We start from the raw sequence: 17,855 nt of genomic DNA, 5'->3' as shown, positions 1-17,855 counted from the left end.
GAGATTTCACAAATATGGATAACTTGGGAAGAAGTAGTGGAGGGAAATGAGCCAAGACATTTCAGTAAGATATAAATTGATTGATTGATCTTTACTTCCCGGGTATGGGTATCTTTTGCGGAAATGGTTTGTGTCTTACAAACAGTGTCAACTGATTTCATCTGTACATTTCAATCTCAACACAGACTTAGCATCTTTGTAAAATAAAAATCTCAATATAAATTGTCAAATAAGAACAGTGAAAATTAATGTTAGACATTTTCTCTGCAGCTAATAACTGGAGTTCATTAATGGCTTTATTTTCAGGACTAAATAATTAATTACTTTATACTACTGATAACTCTTGACTCAGTTCTCAAAGACACTCTTTGAGATATTTGTTAAAATGAAAAACTATTGATTTAATATTTACTTTTTACTATTAATGTAAAGTATGTTTGATTTTTTTCTTTACATTTTCAGCTGTAATGAAGTTGCATCTTAGCTCATTATATATTGCATAATTTGTCTGTATCGTGTTATATGGTACATAATCTTAACATTATTTTTAGCTGATTGTAGATTTTAGCCATGATTTAAGCTGAATTTTAGCTGACTATAAATTTAATATTTTCATTTAACTATTAATGCAAAATAGATATTTTTCTTTTTACAGTATTACACTTTCAGTATCTTAGTAAATTGCTCACCCAGTCCTTATTACACACACTTGTCAATACAGTTTTATGTAGCAAGTCCTGCTCTTTGCTTCTAACTGAACTTTTAGCTTTTGCATTTGCATGAGTGAATGTATTTTCATATATGTGTATGTAGGTACAGTTGTGGCTGTGTGGTTAAGTTTACTTCCTAATCATATGGTTGCACGTTGAACAAGTGTCTTCTATAACCCCTGGCCAATCCAAATCTTTTGAGTGGGTTTTGTAGATGAAAACTGAAAGAAGCTTGTCATGTGGTGTGTGTGTGTTTTGACATTGTGTGATAGCTGTGAGTATCACTGCTATGTGAACAGTGTCATTCATGGAAAAAAGTATCTTGCTTGGAAATAGGTGAGGTTTGGTGACAGGAAAGGCATCTAGCTCTAGAAATTCTGCTTCAAGAAACTCCACCTGATCATGCAATCATGGAGAAAAGTGTGATGAATAAACTGTCATCTAAATTATGCAAGAATAAAGATAACAGTGACATCTCATTTTAACATAGGTATTTACCAAAATTACATAAAATATCTTATAATACTAAACAGTAAATATATTCAATAAAATTGTCATTGGCTTCAATCATGGCCTCCAGATGACTTCAAAATCTCCTGCAAATTTTCTGAACGGTCTCCTTGTTTAAGTTGGGCAATGCTGCAATCCTTGTGTTTAGTTCATCTTTGGTGTTACAAGGAAGTTTGTTGGTCTCTTGCTCAACTGCACCCCAGAAATTGTCCAACGGCCATGACTGAGCTCTCCTGCTTGTATGGCATGATGCAGAGTGTTGTTGCTAGACATAGGGTCTTCCAGCAGCCACTCTCTTGACCCAGGGCAGCACTGCCTCCTCCAGGCACTTGATGTAGAGCTCCATGTTGAGTCTGAGGAAGATGAATGGAGGTATAACATTGCCATCACTAGTGATCACTCCAAACACCATGATGTTGACTGGATTTTTTATTTTTATCACTCTTGCTACACATTTTGGGAACATAGCTAGTCCTCAGATTGACACCCAAACACTCTGAAATGTTCATATTGGAGCTTCCAGCATGAATGCCAAGCAGTACAGCATGTCATTTCCAAATTTCTGGTTGAGTGAAATATGTGATGGTGCTGTTTTTCTCACAGACGGTGCCCAACTGACCTTACTATACTGTGTAGTCAACAAAATCAAGAACAAACAATGTGCATGTGCGAAATTAAAAATATAAAATGGCAACTATTTACCCATCACATCCTGTATATATAAATTGTTATATTTGGTGATGGTCATATTTTTGCTAATTAACCATACACACTATATACTTGGTTTTCACTTCAGCTTTATTACAATTCTTTTTGGTGTTAGGATGGGTATCCAGCCATAGAAACCATGCCACAACAGACAACCAAAATCTGGCCAGCTATGCTAGCCAGCTCTATCTCAAACCATCCAACCCATTCCAGCATGGAAAGCGGGCATTAAACAATGATGATTTTAGTGACAAAGGATGCTAAAGTAATAATAATAATGAAGCTGAGGTGAAAACTCAATATATAATATGTGTGATTAACTGTCAAAAATATGACCATCCTCAAATATAACAATATTTGTTTCAGGAATCTTGCAAAACTAATAATAAATACACACACTTATATATATACATACACATATACATACATATATATATATATATATATATATATATATATATATATATAGGCAAGGAAAAATTATTATTTTTCCTTGCCTATCATTTGCCTATCATTTCTCCACGTGTGGTCAACACAACCCCACCATTTATTGATTTATATATATATATATATATATACACATATACATACATACATACATATATATATATATATATATGTATACTCTTTGCTCTTTTACTTGTTTCAGTCATTTGACTGCGGCCATGCTAGAGCACCGCAAATTGACCCCAGGACTTATTCTTTGTAAGCCTAGTACTTATTCTATTGGTCTCTTTTGCCGAACCGCTAAGTTATGGGGACATAAACACACCACCATCGGTTGTCAAGCGATGTTGGGGGGACAAACACAGACATACATATATATATATATACATATATACAATGGGCTTCTTTCAGTTTCCATCTACCAAATCCACTCACAAGGCTTTTGTCGGCCCAAGGCTATAGTAGAAGACACTTGCCCAAGGTGCCACGCAGTGGGACTGAACCCGGAACCATGTGGTTGGTAAGCAAGCTATTTACCACACAGCCACTCCTATATGTATGTATAGATGTATATGTGTGTGTGTTTGTGTATCTGTCTTTGTCCCCTCACCATCACTTGACAACCGATGCTGTTGTGTTTACATCCCCGTAACGTAGTGGTTTTGCAAAAGAGGCCGATAGAATAAGTACTAGGCTTACAAAGAATAAGTCCTGTGGTTGATTTCTTCGACTAAAGGCAATGCTCCAGCATGGCTGCATTCCAATGACTGAAACAAAAGAATAAAGAATACACATACACGCACACGCACACATATATATGTGTGCGTGAGTGTATAAAATGGAACAAAAACGCAATAGAGGACAATAAAGCATCCAGACAGATAGATGATACAAAGGCAGACAAGAAAAACAGCAATTAGATGGACAGGAAAAAAGGACAGGTCATTTGTGGCTTTCTTTCCTCAGTCAAGTCACCAGATGTCCTTACAGTTTCAGGCCATTACACTTGAGACTGTTCAATCTGGTCCCCCCCCCCAAGTCTAAGCTCAGAGCAAATATATATATATATATATTATATATATATATATATATTATGGAAATGTAATAGTCTTGGAGGAATTGCAATGGTGGATGAATAAAAGCCACCCAGTTGGTAGAGGTGTTTCTCCAGATGTTGCATCTGTCATTCTTTACTTGAATTGCTTGTGCACAGCTGCAAGTCAGCCAGTTACAAAATATGGTGTTGTGAGTTCTGAGTGTCTGAGGCAAGTAAAGGGATATGACTAAGAGTGTAGTCTTGGTCACCAGATTAGCTGATGTCAATGTATCTGTAATGAAGTATATTTGTTGTCAAAGATCATCAGAGTAATAATGGAAGAGTCACAAGTTTTAAAGATAGGGGATTCATCACTATGTGCTAATGGATGGTGGGAAGCATTGATTAGGTAGGAGCCAGATAACTTGGTAGGGGAAGTGATAGGTGTTCGGAAAAAGGTAAGACAGGGTTGAAGTTAAGAAAGAAATGAGGTTTGTCTGGATGTCTTTGTGTCAATGATAGATAAGAGCAAGCAGTGATCTGTTGAAAATTTCATATAATTCAGCTTCTGCAATGCCAGCATCAGTGTGGTAGGAGTGCAGTAGCAAAGAGTAGTAGTAATAGTAGTAGTAGTTCTTTTTGTAGACATCAGCATTGAAGGGAGCTAGAACAAATTTTAAAGAAGAGGAATGTGAGACAGGTGTCCTCAATGCAGGATGAGAGTGATAGTTAAAAAGTTGCTGCCGACCAGAGAATTAATTCAGAGAGAGGTAGAAAAATAAAAAAGGGGATTTTGAAGTGGTAGCAACTGTAAGTAATTCATTTCCAATAATATCCAGGTGTGACAGTTAAGTGGATTACATGCAGAGGAAGATGTAATTTTCCGAGTGAAGTTGGAATGGAGAATATAAACTGGACAATAGTGATAGTCTGAATAGTTAATGAGTAAAAGATTGGTGTCTGAGTGGAAGGCATGATGTATTGCTTGCATGTTAGGATAGTTTCTTGCATTTCTTGCGTTTCAGAGGGTTTCAAAGTGATTATGGGCATTGCCCAAACTTTTCTAACTAAACCTTGAAATAGAAAATAAATTACTTTAACCTTAAAATATCAACCCCAATATTTCTTCTTTTTTTTTCTTGATTACTATTATACTTTAAATGATGGTGCATGGCTTGAAGCTAGGGTATTGCACACTCAATCACAAGATCATTGTTTCAATTCACAGACTGGTGGTGCTTTGTGTTCTTCAGCAAAACACTTCATTTTACAATATAAATGGGTAACCCTGTGATGAATCAGTATCCTGTTCAGTGGGAATGTCAGCTTGCCCACCTAGCCAGTGGGGAGAAATCATTTGAAGGCCAAAACGATGTGGTGAAGTGCATTGTGACTAGCAGTGTATAGCTACATCTGATAATCTGGTTGATGTAATGATCATACTTCAAAATTAACAAGGATAATTGTGTCAATGTTGTTTTAATTTTTTTACTATTTTCCTTATTTTAACTTCCTTTTATTTTAATTGATTGCATATGAAATTTTTGTTTTTTTTCAGTTACTTGTACAAAATGGATCTCCGTTATTTATAGAAAATGTAGATCAACTGACACCTTGTGATATTGCGGAAAAAAATGGACATGGAGACATTGCTTTGTTTTTGGAATCAAAAATGGTGTTCTCTGTAAGTACTCAGTTTTGATCAAGTATTTCTATAAGCAGATATTCACACTGATCAGAAAACAGCTTGTTTGCAGAAATTATAAACCACATTGGTGCCTGTTTAGGCTCAAAGGACTGGGTATTTCTAGCTGATGAAAAATATGGTGACACACTGATGTCCCAGAATCCCTTGTACCAATGCACCCAGTGTGTTATGAACATGTAAAAGGGAGAATTTTTTCTCCTGTGACATGTACAACAATGATTGGCATATTTACATTTAAATCTGCGGGAATGTATTAAGAATCAGTATGCAGATCATCATTTTAGACCTTGCTGTTCAAAATGCAAACAACAATTTCAACAAACAACTCATATTAAAAAATATCGATACATCTGAGAAACAGCTTCATAGATAAAATGAAATTAGATGTTCACTTAGATTTCAGCATTGCTTAAAATTTAGTTATTGTGTTGTCACATCACATACTTGAAAATCACATTATTTTCCTAGTCAAATGAAGGCTGTTTTATAGAAGTGGGAAATCTACAAAATAGTGACAAGGGTCATTTAAATTTAGATTGAAAGGGTTATTAAAGCAAATATCCAGGGTTATAATTTCAACCTTTACTGATAGAAATAGGAAGACTGAAAAATAATGTAAATATAAAAGTTTTCTAAAAGTTATCCTTTTACATAGGATTCCTACAAACAAAATATCAAATGTCATCCAATAATATTTACTACACTAGAATTTCTCTAACTTTTCTATAACTATTATATTAGTAGAATTCACTGGACCATGTTTTATATCTGAAGAATAGACAATTGAAAATTGCAAATCTTTATTGTAAAATTATTCTGTTTCTGTCTGTATTGAAATTGTTTGTCTTTATATTTTATAAAGAAAAAAAAAGATTATTAAATGATCAGCTACGAAGAAATATTTACTATTTAATATTTCATGTAAACGTGCATGTGTGTATGTGTTTTATTGCAGATAGAATTTTATTAGAAATTATTTTAAAATATCTCATATGCTTTATGTGTAAACAAGTGAACTTCAAAGGGAAGCTGCACAACCATTCATATCAGAAATAACAAAAGCCTGGCAATAACATGAATCAATGAATAAACTTTGAATTCTAGCTTATAAGTATATTATTAAACTATTTTGCTTATCATAAAGCATGTTATGAGAAGAGAATTTTCCAAGCAGTAATATCAAATGTGTATGTATATAGATAAATAATAAATAAATATTTTGGAATCAAATTATGAGCCTTCACTGTATAGTGACTTTAGAAAATAGTCTAATATTAGGGCATAAAAGCCCTTATAATGGAAAAAAATGGGCATTAGTATGTGTGGGAATTGAACACACACTTTCTCTTATATGCCCTGATATTAAACTATTTTCTATACAGTGAAGGCTCAAAATTCTGTTTATAAAATTTCACTCGCCACCAATTCCTAATTCACATAGGCAAATATATATTATTGTAATCAAAATTCCTGCAATGGCTATTACCACTTCTAAAGCCTGGAAACATATTTTCTTGTGGTGGAGAATGTGGGATACTACAAAGCAATGTGATGACAGGGGATTATTTAACTGTTTTATACATTTTTATTTACAAAATTCCACATAATCTGTAACATCTTAAAAAAGAAAGACATGCTGGCAGAATATGGGTGTGGCCAAGTGGCTATGAAATGCACTTCACAACCATAAGGTCTTGGGTTTGGTCCTACTATATAATATCTTGAGCAAGTATCTTTACCAGAGCTTTGGGTTCACTCAAACCATGTGGATGAAATTGATGCATAGCTGCATTATAAGAAGTTTGCTTCTCAACCACATAGTTCCAGGTTCAGCTCCACTGCATGGCACTTTTGGAAAGTATCTTCTCATATAGCCTCAGGCTAACCAAAGCCTAGTTAGTGTATTTAGGGTACCGAAACTAAAAGAATCCCATTGTATATATGTATTTATAATTGACAACCCCAGTCAGCAAAAACAAATGGCCAACAGAATAAGTACAAGTCTTAAAAAAAAAAAAAAATCCTGGGGTCTATTTGTTTGACTAAACCCTTTAAGGTAGTGCCCCAGCATAGCTGCAATCCAATGACTGAAACCAGTAAAAGATAAAAATAACTATGTGGAAACCTGTCAGATGTGTGGTATCTGTTATTCAAAAGTCTGGCTTTGTTACAACAATATCATATTCGTTCTACTTAGAATCATATTAAGTGTACACACACTTTTGGAATACTCAGCCACTTGATACACTAATTTAATGAATAAGTTGTTCCGTTGAGTCAACAAATGGATGTGCTCATAAGTTGAAACTGATAGAGAAGAGTGAGTCCATCATATATTGCTTAACTCTCTGGCAGTTACACTGGGCAGATCCAGCCTCTCATACCGATCCTACAATATCATTCCCAAAATAAACATCATCAAAATTTCATAACATTATTTACATTTGACGGATATTTGTCCTCATCTTGTTTGTTGTTAACACAACGTTTTGGCTCATATACCCTCCAGCCTTCATCAGTTGTCTTGGGGAAATTTTGAACCTGGGTTCTCATTCCTAAGGTATTTTTCGGTGTTATTATTATTGTTGTTCAGGTCACTGCTTGGAATCGAACTCAGAATCTTAGGGTTAGTAGCCCACACTCTTAACCCCAAAATTCCAAGGCCAATTCCAAACAGTAACCTGAATAACAATAATAGCATCGAAAAATACCTAGGAATGAGAACCCAGGTTCAAAATTTCCCCGAGACACCTGATGAAAGCTGGAGGGTATATCAGCCGAAACGTTATGTTAACAACAAACAAGATGAGGACAAATATCCATCAAATGTAAATAATGTACATAATTCCTCATCTCTTAAATATAGAACTGGAAAATTTCATAATTACAAGATAATGCATGATTAGTTCAAAACGATGTGAATAAGTATCATGTTTGACAGAGTAATCTAAATACTAAATGGTTAATCATGGCTGAGCTCAGACTAAAGGGCAATTATGCAGTACTGCACCTTGGGCCAAAGGCTTCTGCTATTGCTCTGGTCCAGCCAATTCATTGTAAATGAAATTGATTTACAGAAACTGAAAGAAGGCCATTGTGGGATATGTACTGTATGTGTGTTAGTATCTTTGTTTGTGCATGTTGACAATAGAAGTAAATGAGTGTCACCATCATAGAAGCAGTGCCATTTGTTTCCAATCTGCCATGAAAATATGTCCAGCTATGTGGAACTATTGCGTTGCTTGGAAACATGTAAATTGGGCAACAGGAACGGCATCTAGCCATAGAAAACCTGCTTCAATAAACATCATTCCGGCGTGTGCAAACATGGAAAAGTGGGTGTTAAAACAACTGTGGTTGTGATAATGGCGATGACGTCGTTATAGTAGTAGTAGGAGGAGGAGGAGGGGAATTTACCATCAGACTTTGGCTCGAGGTAAAATTTCAAAAGATTTGGCAGTTCAACAGAAAGTGTAAAGTGAAGCATTACTTTGTTTCTGATTTGTTGAGTTACAAACCAGTTGTAATTAGGTTTTGAATAAATTGTGAAATTGTTACTGTCTGAATGTTTATGATGTTGTTACTTTTATGATATTATGAAATCTGTGATTCTAAATAATGTTGTTGTCTTAGACAGCTCTGATGAAACATTTCAGCAGAGTTCATTCTGTCCTTCTTCCAGCATAGTGTGTCTTTATCATTATCCAATGTATGTAAGATGGTGAATGGAGGATAGACAAAACGGGGAAATTTGGACTGGTGTTTCTAGCAAGCCAAGTGTCCACATAGAACTTTCATTGTTCTTAATACTCTTTTATTATTTTACTTGTTTCAGTCATTGGACTACATTCATGTTAGAGCACCACCTTGAAGGGTTTTAGTTGAACAAATTAACTCCAGGACTTACTTCTTAAGCCTGGTACTTATTCTATTGGTCTCTTTTGCTGAACTGTTAAGTTACAGGGATGTAAGCATACCAACACTGGTTGTCAAGTGGTGATGGGGGAGCAAACACAGGCACAAACACACACACACACACACTTATATATGTTGGGCTTCTTTCAGTTTCCATCTACTAAATCCACTCACAAGGCTATAGTAGAAGACACTTGCCCAAAGTGTCCCACAGTGGGACTGAACATGGAACTATGTGGTTTCTAAAGCAAGCTTTCTACCACACAACTACATCTCCACCTATATAATAATATTTTTTTTTAAATTGTGTAATGGTATATAGCAATGGCCTGGAATATGTCTAGAATTCCTGGATTTAAATAAAACTTTACCATAAAAGTGTTTTTACTTTTCATTTTATTTGTTTTTTATTTTTTGTTACAAACTTTCAAAAGGAAATATTTCCGATTTCAATTTTCATCACTTTAAAATTGATATTTGTAACCAAACTATATCTTTAAATTGTTTTAAAATTTGAATGTTTTCCATTTTGGTTTTACTGCTAAGTTTCGTTCATACTAATATTTGAACAAATAACAATGCTTCTTCATTCTTTTTATTGTTTGTAGAATGAAGGTTCCCAAGAGGATCATGAAGAGGTGGTTATTCCTGTTAGTGATACAGAGGTAAGTGGTTAGCATTTTTAGTCTCTGACGACCTCTTGGTTTTAGTGAAATAAAATGACTGGTAGTCAACCTCTCAATCAATCCATTAGATTTGTCAGTCTTTTCATCATCTTCCATGACCTCATCAATCACTTAACTTTTTTTTCTCTTCCGGTCTCTCAGTCCTAGCTGATTGATCGATTGATTGAACAGTTAATCAAACAAATGATTAGTTAATTGGTTAAATACTAACAATAAATCTTTCTCCTATAGACACAAGGCTTGAAATTTTGGTGGGAGGGGGATAATTGATTACATCGACCCCAGTGCTCAACAGGTACCTATTTTATCAACCCCAAATGGATGACAAGCAAAGTCACTCTCAGTAGAATTTGAACTCAAAACAAAGATGGACAAAATGCTGCAAAACATTTTGTCCAGTAGGCTACTAATTCTGCCAGCTCGCCACCTTACAAGTTGACCAATAATAAAATAAGTGAAATAGAACGAGGGCATGTCTTTATTATTGTCACGATGACTCTCTTGAGACACAGCAAAATCTGTTTCAACACGGGAGTTCACATCAATAATCTTGCAAACTAAATACTACAAAAAATTGATTTAGTCAGTGTAAATAAAGTGGACTATATTTCTACTTCACTAGAAATATTACTGTTTCTCATTAGTGTCTTATTCTCTGATAATTAGTAACTCATTTATGAGCTGTGATAATTTTCATCAGAGAAAATAATAACTTTTGTCCTGCTTTGAAAAAAACCTTATATTTTGCAAATTATTTTTCAAAGAATATGCCCAAATTAATCTTGAAAAGTTGACAAGCTCAAATTCAGCCAATTAAATTAAATTTGTTTTATACAAAAAACTTTAGTGTTTGAGCAAAGCAAATGTGATAGGCATGAATTGCTTATTAGACTTTTCAGTGTAAATAAATATCTTTTATCTTTTACTTGTTTCAGTCATTAGACTGCAGCCATGCCGGGGCATCACCTTGGAGAAGTTTAGTCAAACGAATCAACCCCAATGCTTATCTTTTCTTTTTTAAAACCATGTACTTATTTTGTCAGTCTCTTTTGCTGAACTGCTAAGTTACAAGGATGTAAACACAACACCAGTTTTCAACTTGTGATGGGGGACAAACAGACACAGAAATACACACACATGCACAACGATGCACATACAAACACATACACATGCACACACACACATACATATATACATGCATACCTACATATTGAGTCATACCATAAATAATGCAGTTTTTTTTTTATACTTCTTTTATTTTTCAAAATTAAGATAAGCAAAGTTCTTTCTTAATCTTAAATATACTCTCCTGCATTTCCTACAACGCTCTTCCATATATCTGGTAGATTTGCAAGGCCTCTCTTCCAAAATTCACATGTCCATGATGAAAAATACTCCTCCAGTATTGTTCTGACCTTGTCTACAGAATTCATGTTTTTTCCATCCAAATGATTTTGAAGACTTTGAATAAATGATAGTCAGATGGGGCAATGTCCGGCGAATATGGTAGGTGGGGCATCATTTCCCTATCAAACTGCTCCAGCCTTTGGAATGTTATCCTTGCTGTATGTGGCTGAGCATTATCCTGATAGAAGAACACTTTTTGTCTTGAAACCAAAGATGGTCGTTTCTCTTCTAGCTGCAACACAGTGGATCTCCTTTATTATTGTTTGTGTTGGATTTAAAAGTTCAAAGTGGACTAAACCTTTCATATCCCACCACACAGATAGCAACACCTCACATAGGTGAAGACCATCTTTAGTCCACACTATAAAGTGGTTGGTATTCAGAGGGGCATCCAGCTGTAAAAAAACTTACCAAAACTGACCTCACTTGTGCCACATAAAAAGCACTAAGTCCACTCTGCTGAATGGTTAATGTTACAGAAGTATGGTGCTGGCTCCTGCCTGGCCAGTTCCTGGCAAACCATCCGACCCATGCCAGGATGGAAGGTAGACATTAAACGATGATTGATTTATATATATATATATATATATATATACATACATGCATACATATATATATACATCCATACTTATATATGTACATGTATATATATATATATATATATATATACATCCATACTTATATATGTATACATACATGTATATGTATACATACATATATATACATACGTACATATATATATATCGCCTTGACTGACTCCTGTGCCGGTAGCACATAAAACGCACCACCCGATCATGTATGTGTATTTATATATACACACACACATACGCGTATGTATATATATATATACATACATACACACACACACATATATATATATATACACATGTGTATATGTATAAATATACACATATATATATCACATGTATATATATACACACACACACATATATATACTTTTTATCAGTTTCCTTTGAAAGCTGTGGCCATGCTGGGGCACCACCGTTTTGCTACACTGTTACTGAGAACTTCCTCTGATATGTGGTATTTAGTGTATATGGGAGTTTGATGTCACTACCCTCATTTGCACCTCCTGTCACAAGGTAGGTTCATCTGGGACTCTCGACTGGAAGAGATCCAGTTTTGATTTGAAAACAGCTACATCCACCTTTTGTAGGTCCCTCAGGCTCTTTGGGAGAATATTAAAAAGCTCTGTGCCCCTGAAACCCAGGCTGTTGCAGTAACAAGTTCTGAAGGGCGATGACATTGCTGGTATGTTTGGCACTGTGCAGTGGCGACCTGCTTTGACATTTGTGTAGCTTTCAATACTAAAATTTGGCACAATCCCTTCCAGGATCTTCCAGATATATATTACTGCATATCTCTCCCACCTTCACACCAGTGAGTCTTGAGTCTATATATATATATATATATATATATATATATATATATGTGTGTATATGCATGCAAACAACATGAACTGCATAAACAAACGAGTTAGATACATAAACAAGGGGAAAAAATGGAAAACAGAACAATACAGAGAAAGGACCCTTCATCAGTTGTTAGCTGTCTATCTACTCCTCATTTCGAGCATTCAGTGACATTATGAGTCTTCAAAGACAGTTGCTCTCATAAATTCTAAAATAATATTTAGGATTTATGGAGGGTCAAAGTTGGTATCAAAAACATGACAGTGGAAACATACAAGGAAACCGAATGAAAATAAACATGGAGGTTATTAGATCAGAATGAAAGGAAAATAGTGAATGCTGGGAGAAACATTAAATATATATATATATATATAAATGTATATATACACGCAAGCATATATATATATAAATCAAAAACGGAAAAACAAAACAGTAAATTGAACAATTATAAATACATATTTAATATCCCTTAAGTGTATTTTACTCGTAGCTAAACTGTTTTATATATATATATTTATATATACACACCATGGCCAAAACCTGTATAAGTATATATATATATATATATATATATATATATATGTATATATAATCCAGTACAAGGAAACAAGCTTCTCTTACAGGGTACTTATTTGCATGCATGTCTTTGACAACTGGTATTGTTTTGTGTTCCCATAACTTAGTAGTTTTGCAGAAGAGTTCCTTAGAATGAGTGCTAGACTTAAGAGAGAAAAAGGACTGTATTTGATAGGCTTGACTAAGCGCTTTAACCCTTTAGCATTTAAACTGGCTAGATCTGGCCTCTTGCAGCAGCCCTATAATATTATTCTAAAAATATACTATCACATCTTTGAAATCTCAAAGCTATGAGATAGTTCATGATTATCATATTTGATGGCTTTTAAGACACATGTTTTTTACCCAAAAATGACTTTAAAAATTCCTCTGCATCCAAGGCACTCAATGTAGGCTCAAAGCTCACTCAAAACACTATGTATGTTTACAAAACATGTGCTGCCATTTATTGGTGAACAATCGCCTACGGTATGTTTATATCAAATGTGGATGCAATAAATTGCTTATAATTACCAGTAATAACATAAAGTTATACAAGTAAGTGGAGGAATTAAAACATTATTTTAGCAGTAATTTATTTTACAAAAGTATAGCCTTGGCTAGGATGCATCCTATGCACTTGTACATCTTATAGGCCATCAAATATGGTAATTCAAAACAATTTCAAGAACTAAGTATCACATTAAACAGAGTAACTTGAATACTATAAGGTCGAGGAAGTGCTCCAGCATGAGCGCAGTCCAGTGAAGGAAACAAGAATAAAAAAATATATATAATCTTAGTAATTTAGAAGCCTATATAAATTTTAAAGGTATATTTTGATTTTCTTGATCGAAAATAATACTTTCTTAGTTATTGATTTAACTCTACAATACCTCTTAACACATTTTATAGTTTATGTTGTAAAAGCTGCTTCTCTAAAAATTATTCAGTATATTTGCTTTTTTTTTAAATTACTTCAAAAAATAAGTAAAGTTGGAAATATCAGCTTTATCAGACTACTTTACATCTTGAAAAAATAATATTTTGCAAATTCTAACTATTGAAATTGCTTTAAAAGAAAAGTACTATTTTAAAATTTGAAGTCTGCATAGGAAATACATTCTCTTTTTTTTTTTTGACATTAAGGTGACAAGCTGGCAGAAGTGTTAGCATACCAGGCAAAATGCTTCTTAGCATTACGTTTAGAATTCAAATGCCACCAAGCTCAACTTTGCCTTTCATCCTTTTGGGTTCGTAAAATAAGTACCAATCAACTTACCCCCTCCCCTGACATTGCTGGTCTTGTGCCAGAAATTTGAAACCAATAATTTTGGGACATTGCTCACATAATTCTTGGGTTCTCTTATCAAAAGTTAATGTGAATAAATAAAGAATAATGTGGCTAAAGTGGATTTTGAAAAGTTGAAGATTAGTATATCACAGGACCATGTGAAAGAATTTCCAAGGCACAAATTAAAATTAAAGGGGGAAAAAATGGATAAAGTAACTGATATGTTAAGAATATAATATAGATCATAAAGGATATGGTAAAAATCAGTGTATTCAAAGAAGGGCATTGAAAGAAAATCAACTTATTACCTTAGGTGTAGGCATGGTATTGTGGTTAAGGAGCTCACTTTGCAACCAGGGCAAGGGTCTTCTACTCTAACAAATTTGGTAGATGGAATCTATGTAGAAACCTGCCTTGTGTGTTTGTCTTTGTAATTGTGTTTATTTCGGTATTAGTTTGATTACATCCCCCATAATTTAGAAGTTCAGCAAAAGAGATTGATAAAATAGATACCTAACTTAAGAAATAAGTACTGGGGTCAGTTTGTTTAACTAAACACTTCAAAGCAATGCCCTAGCAGGACCGCAGTGTCATGGCTGGAACATGTAAAAAGAAGAGATGATGCCGAATCCAAAATGTTTCTTGTTTTATGTACTTTCTATGAAGCCTTGTGAGAGTTATTCCAATTTCTTACAACAATTAAAATCTTTGGGGGATAGGTTATCATACAGGAAAATAATTAGCAACTAGTATACAAAGAAAAATATGTATAATGATCAGAAAATACTTGTCGGTTGTTTGTTGTTCATTTAACTATGTAGATAACCTTAATCCCTTCCTTTTGTGAGAATTACAGAATTCCTTGTACTACTATTAGAGCCAACAGTTCATTGTTGTATATTCTTTTCAATTGATTCATTATCGTATAAATTTTCCCTTTGATGAGGAACTATTCTTTAGTAGTGTTAGATAAAATGTGGCAGGTAAATTGATTCTTAACTTCATATCTTCTTACCCAGTGTGTGTTCTAGCAATTTAGTTAATTATTAAGGTATTATAGGCAAGATCAAAGAGAGCATTTATATAGTTTTGTAAATCCAGATCATTTGTGATGGATTAATGTTGAGTCGTTAGTTTGGACAGTGGCTATATAATAAATTCCTTTTCGTTCAATATATGTAACTAAAGAAAAATATAACACATTATGTCTTCAAGATGTATGAATATAGTTGTGCTGGATTACTGCATTGTAGAGAAACAAACTGGATTAGTATCTTAATAAAAATGCTGACTAGAGAAAACTGCTCAGGTTATCAGATAATTTTAGTTCTCTTTCAAAGAACGCAAGGAATGTAGAATAATGCACTCCAAGTAGTTTATGTATTGCTGATGATTCATAAAGAAATATAAAACTAATTTGCCACAGTTTCCAATGAATATCATGTATGTAGGAGTGATGAAGGATTGGTGGAAGAGCAGACAACAGTTAATTAAATCCTCCTTTCGAATGCACAGCTACCTTGACTGATTGCATTTTCTTGTGTTCTGACAGCTTATATAGATTTCTCAACTTGTTAAGTATGATTGCACGTTATTAAGTAAACCGAAGTTCTGTGAATGAAATATTACAGTGTAGTTTTTAATGAATTTCTCTATGAAAGAATTTTTTTTTTAATTTTAAATATCATTTACAGAACTGACGTATATATGTATATATTATATGTATTATTTACATATATATATATATGTAAATAGTACATATAATATGTAAATGCATATGTATATATATATAGACAGACAGATAGATATAGTTAGGCACAGATATATTTATATGTATTTACATACTATATATATATTTATTTTATTTACATATATATTTTACATCTTATTTACAGAATTGGTTTTTAATATTAGTTTTGTGTTTATTATTAAAAAATACAGTAGCATCTCAAAATTTAAACCCAAAGATTAGAGAGACAAAATTTATTGCTAAAATGTATCTGTTTTGTATAAACATTGAAAAAAATCATTCTAGAATTTCTGCTAATTGATTTTCTACTTTTTTCAAATTTTAGTTCCTCTGGAAAGCAAATGACACATGATTGATTATTAGATTAAGTAATCAAAATAAAATTAAAATTTTTTCACAGTCTTAAATTTCAAATTACTTAATGTTAGATTCTTTTTATAAAAATCTCTGTAATAAAAGTAAGTTAGGATAATGTTAGTGTACATTCATTAGAGGAAAAGGAAATTCTTGTTTTAGAGAGGCCTTTTCTTCAGAGATACAAAGATCTATTTAAGTGAACTCATTACTCTTTTATAGATCTAAGTACAGGCAAAGTTATGTGGCTAAGAAGTTTACTTATCAACCACATGGTTTAGATTTCAATCCCATTGCATGGCACCTTGGGCAAGTGTCAATTATTTTTCTAGATGAAAACTGAAAGAAGACTATTGTACATGAGTGTGTGTGTGTGTGTGTGTATTGTTTGTGTATGTTTGTTTCTGTCTTGACATTGCATGGTAGTTGATAATGAATGTCATTATCACACAAGTGGTATCCTTCATTTTTGAATCTTTCATGAAAACATGTCCAGTCTTTGGGAGATATTATCTTGCTTAAAAACAAGTGAGTGTTGACAACCAGAAGGACAGACACATGTAAAACATCTGCCTCAACAAATTCCATCTGATCCATGCAAACATTGAAAAGTGGACATTAAAGCAGTGATGATGATAATGGTGTGGAGATCTACTAATTTCCTTTATCACACATGTGTACACATATACATGTGCACATTCATTCTGCCTTAAAAATTACAAGTCTTGATGTTATTCTAACATTATCCATGCAATTAAGTTCAATGAATAGATTTTAACCACATAGTTCAGCTACATTTATTGTTTTAAACTCTTGTCATTAGAGTTAATATACAATATTGACTAGTATACAGTATTTCTCAAGCCTGACTAATCCTAACTAGCAAGGCAGCCCAATTGCTTGGTGAAGAAACACCAACTCACATCATGCTGACTTGTCATGTTAATTGCTCTGATGAGTTTCTGCTTCTATGAACCATTTATATTACTATTTTTTATCACTATTATTAATCTGTAAGAACTCATCAGACCTAACCAAGTAGTTGTGATGTATTAGAAAATTATTTCACTGCATAAATGTTTACACTAGAAATAAATATAAACAGAGTTATTGGATTATTATAAACTCTGAATATGTATAATCTGCATGGAACAGTATTTTATTTTTAATTGATTTCTTAGTCCCTTGTGCTTAGAATTCAACTTCAGATAGATTTTGAGCCAAGCTATTTGATATCATTCAAATGCTGAAAGAAATTCATTATAATCTATTTTATATTTATACCTTTTGCTGTTTTTCTCTATGTTACTTTAATTCTAAAGGATGCAGTGTGGCTAAATGG

The 17,855-nt window shown here is 33.4% G+C and overlaps 1 protein-coding gene across 6 annotated transcripts in view; it reads left to right on the top strand.

Moving 5' to 3' along the window:
- LOC115223791 (ankyrin repeat and IBR domain-containing protein 1) overlaps positions 1–17,855 on the top strand; it is a 312,949-nt gene that overhangs the window by 204,822 nt on the left and 90,272 nt on the right. For all 6 annotated transcript variants that reach the window (XM_036515478.1, XM_036515472.1, XM_029794458.2 and 3 more), the window contains 2 exons: positions 4,970–5,095; positions 9,643–9,699. In XM_036515478.1, coding sequence (XP_036371371.1) covers positions 4,970–5,095; positions 9,643–9,699 — 183 coding nt within the window. The remainder of the gene's footprint in view (positions 1–4,969; positions 5,096–9,642; positions 9,700–17,855) is intronic.

The sequence above is a fragment of the Octopus sinensis genome, linkage group LG2 (genome assembly GCF_006345805.1).
Source record: "Octopus sinensis linkage group LG2, ASM634580v1, whole genome shotgun sequence".
In the NCBI taxonomy this organism is placed as follows: Eukaryota; Metazoa; Mollusca; class Cephalopoda; order Octopoda; family Octopodidae; genus Octopus; species Octopus sinensis.
Note: the sequence above shows the minus strand (reverse complement) of the source record. Positions and strands in the feature narration are given on the sequence as shown.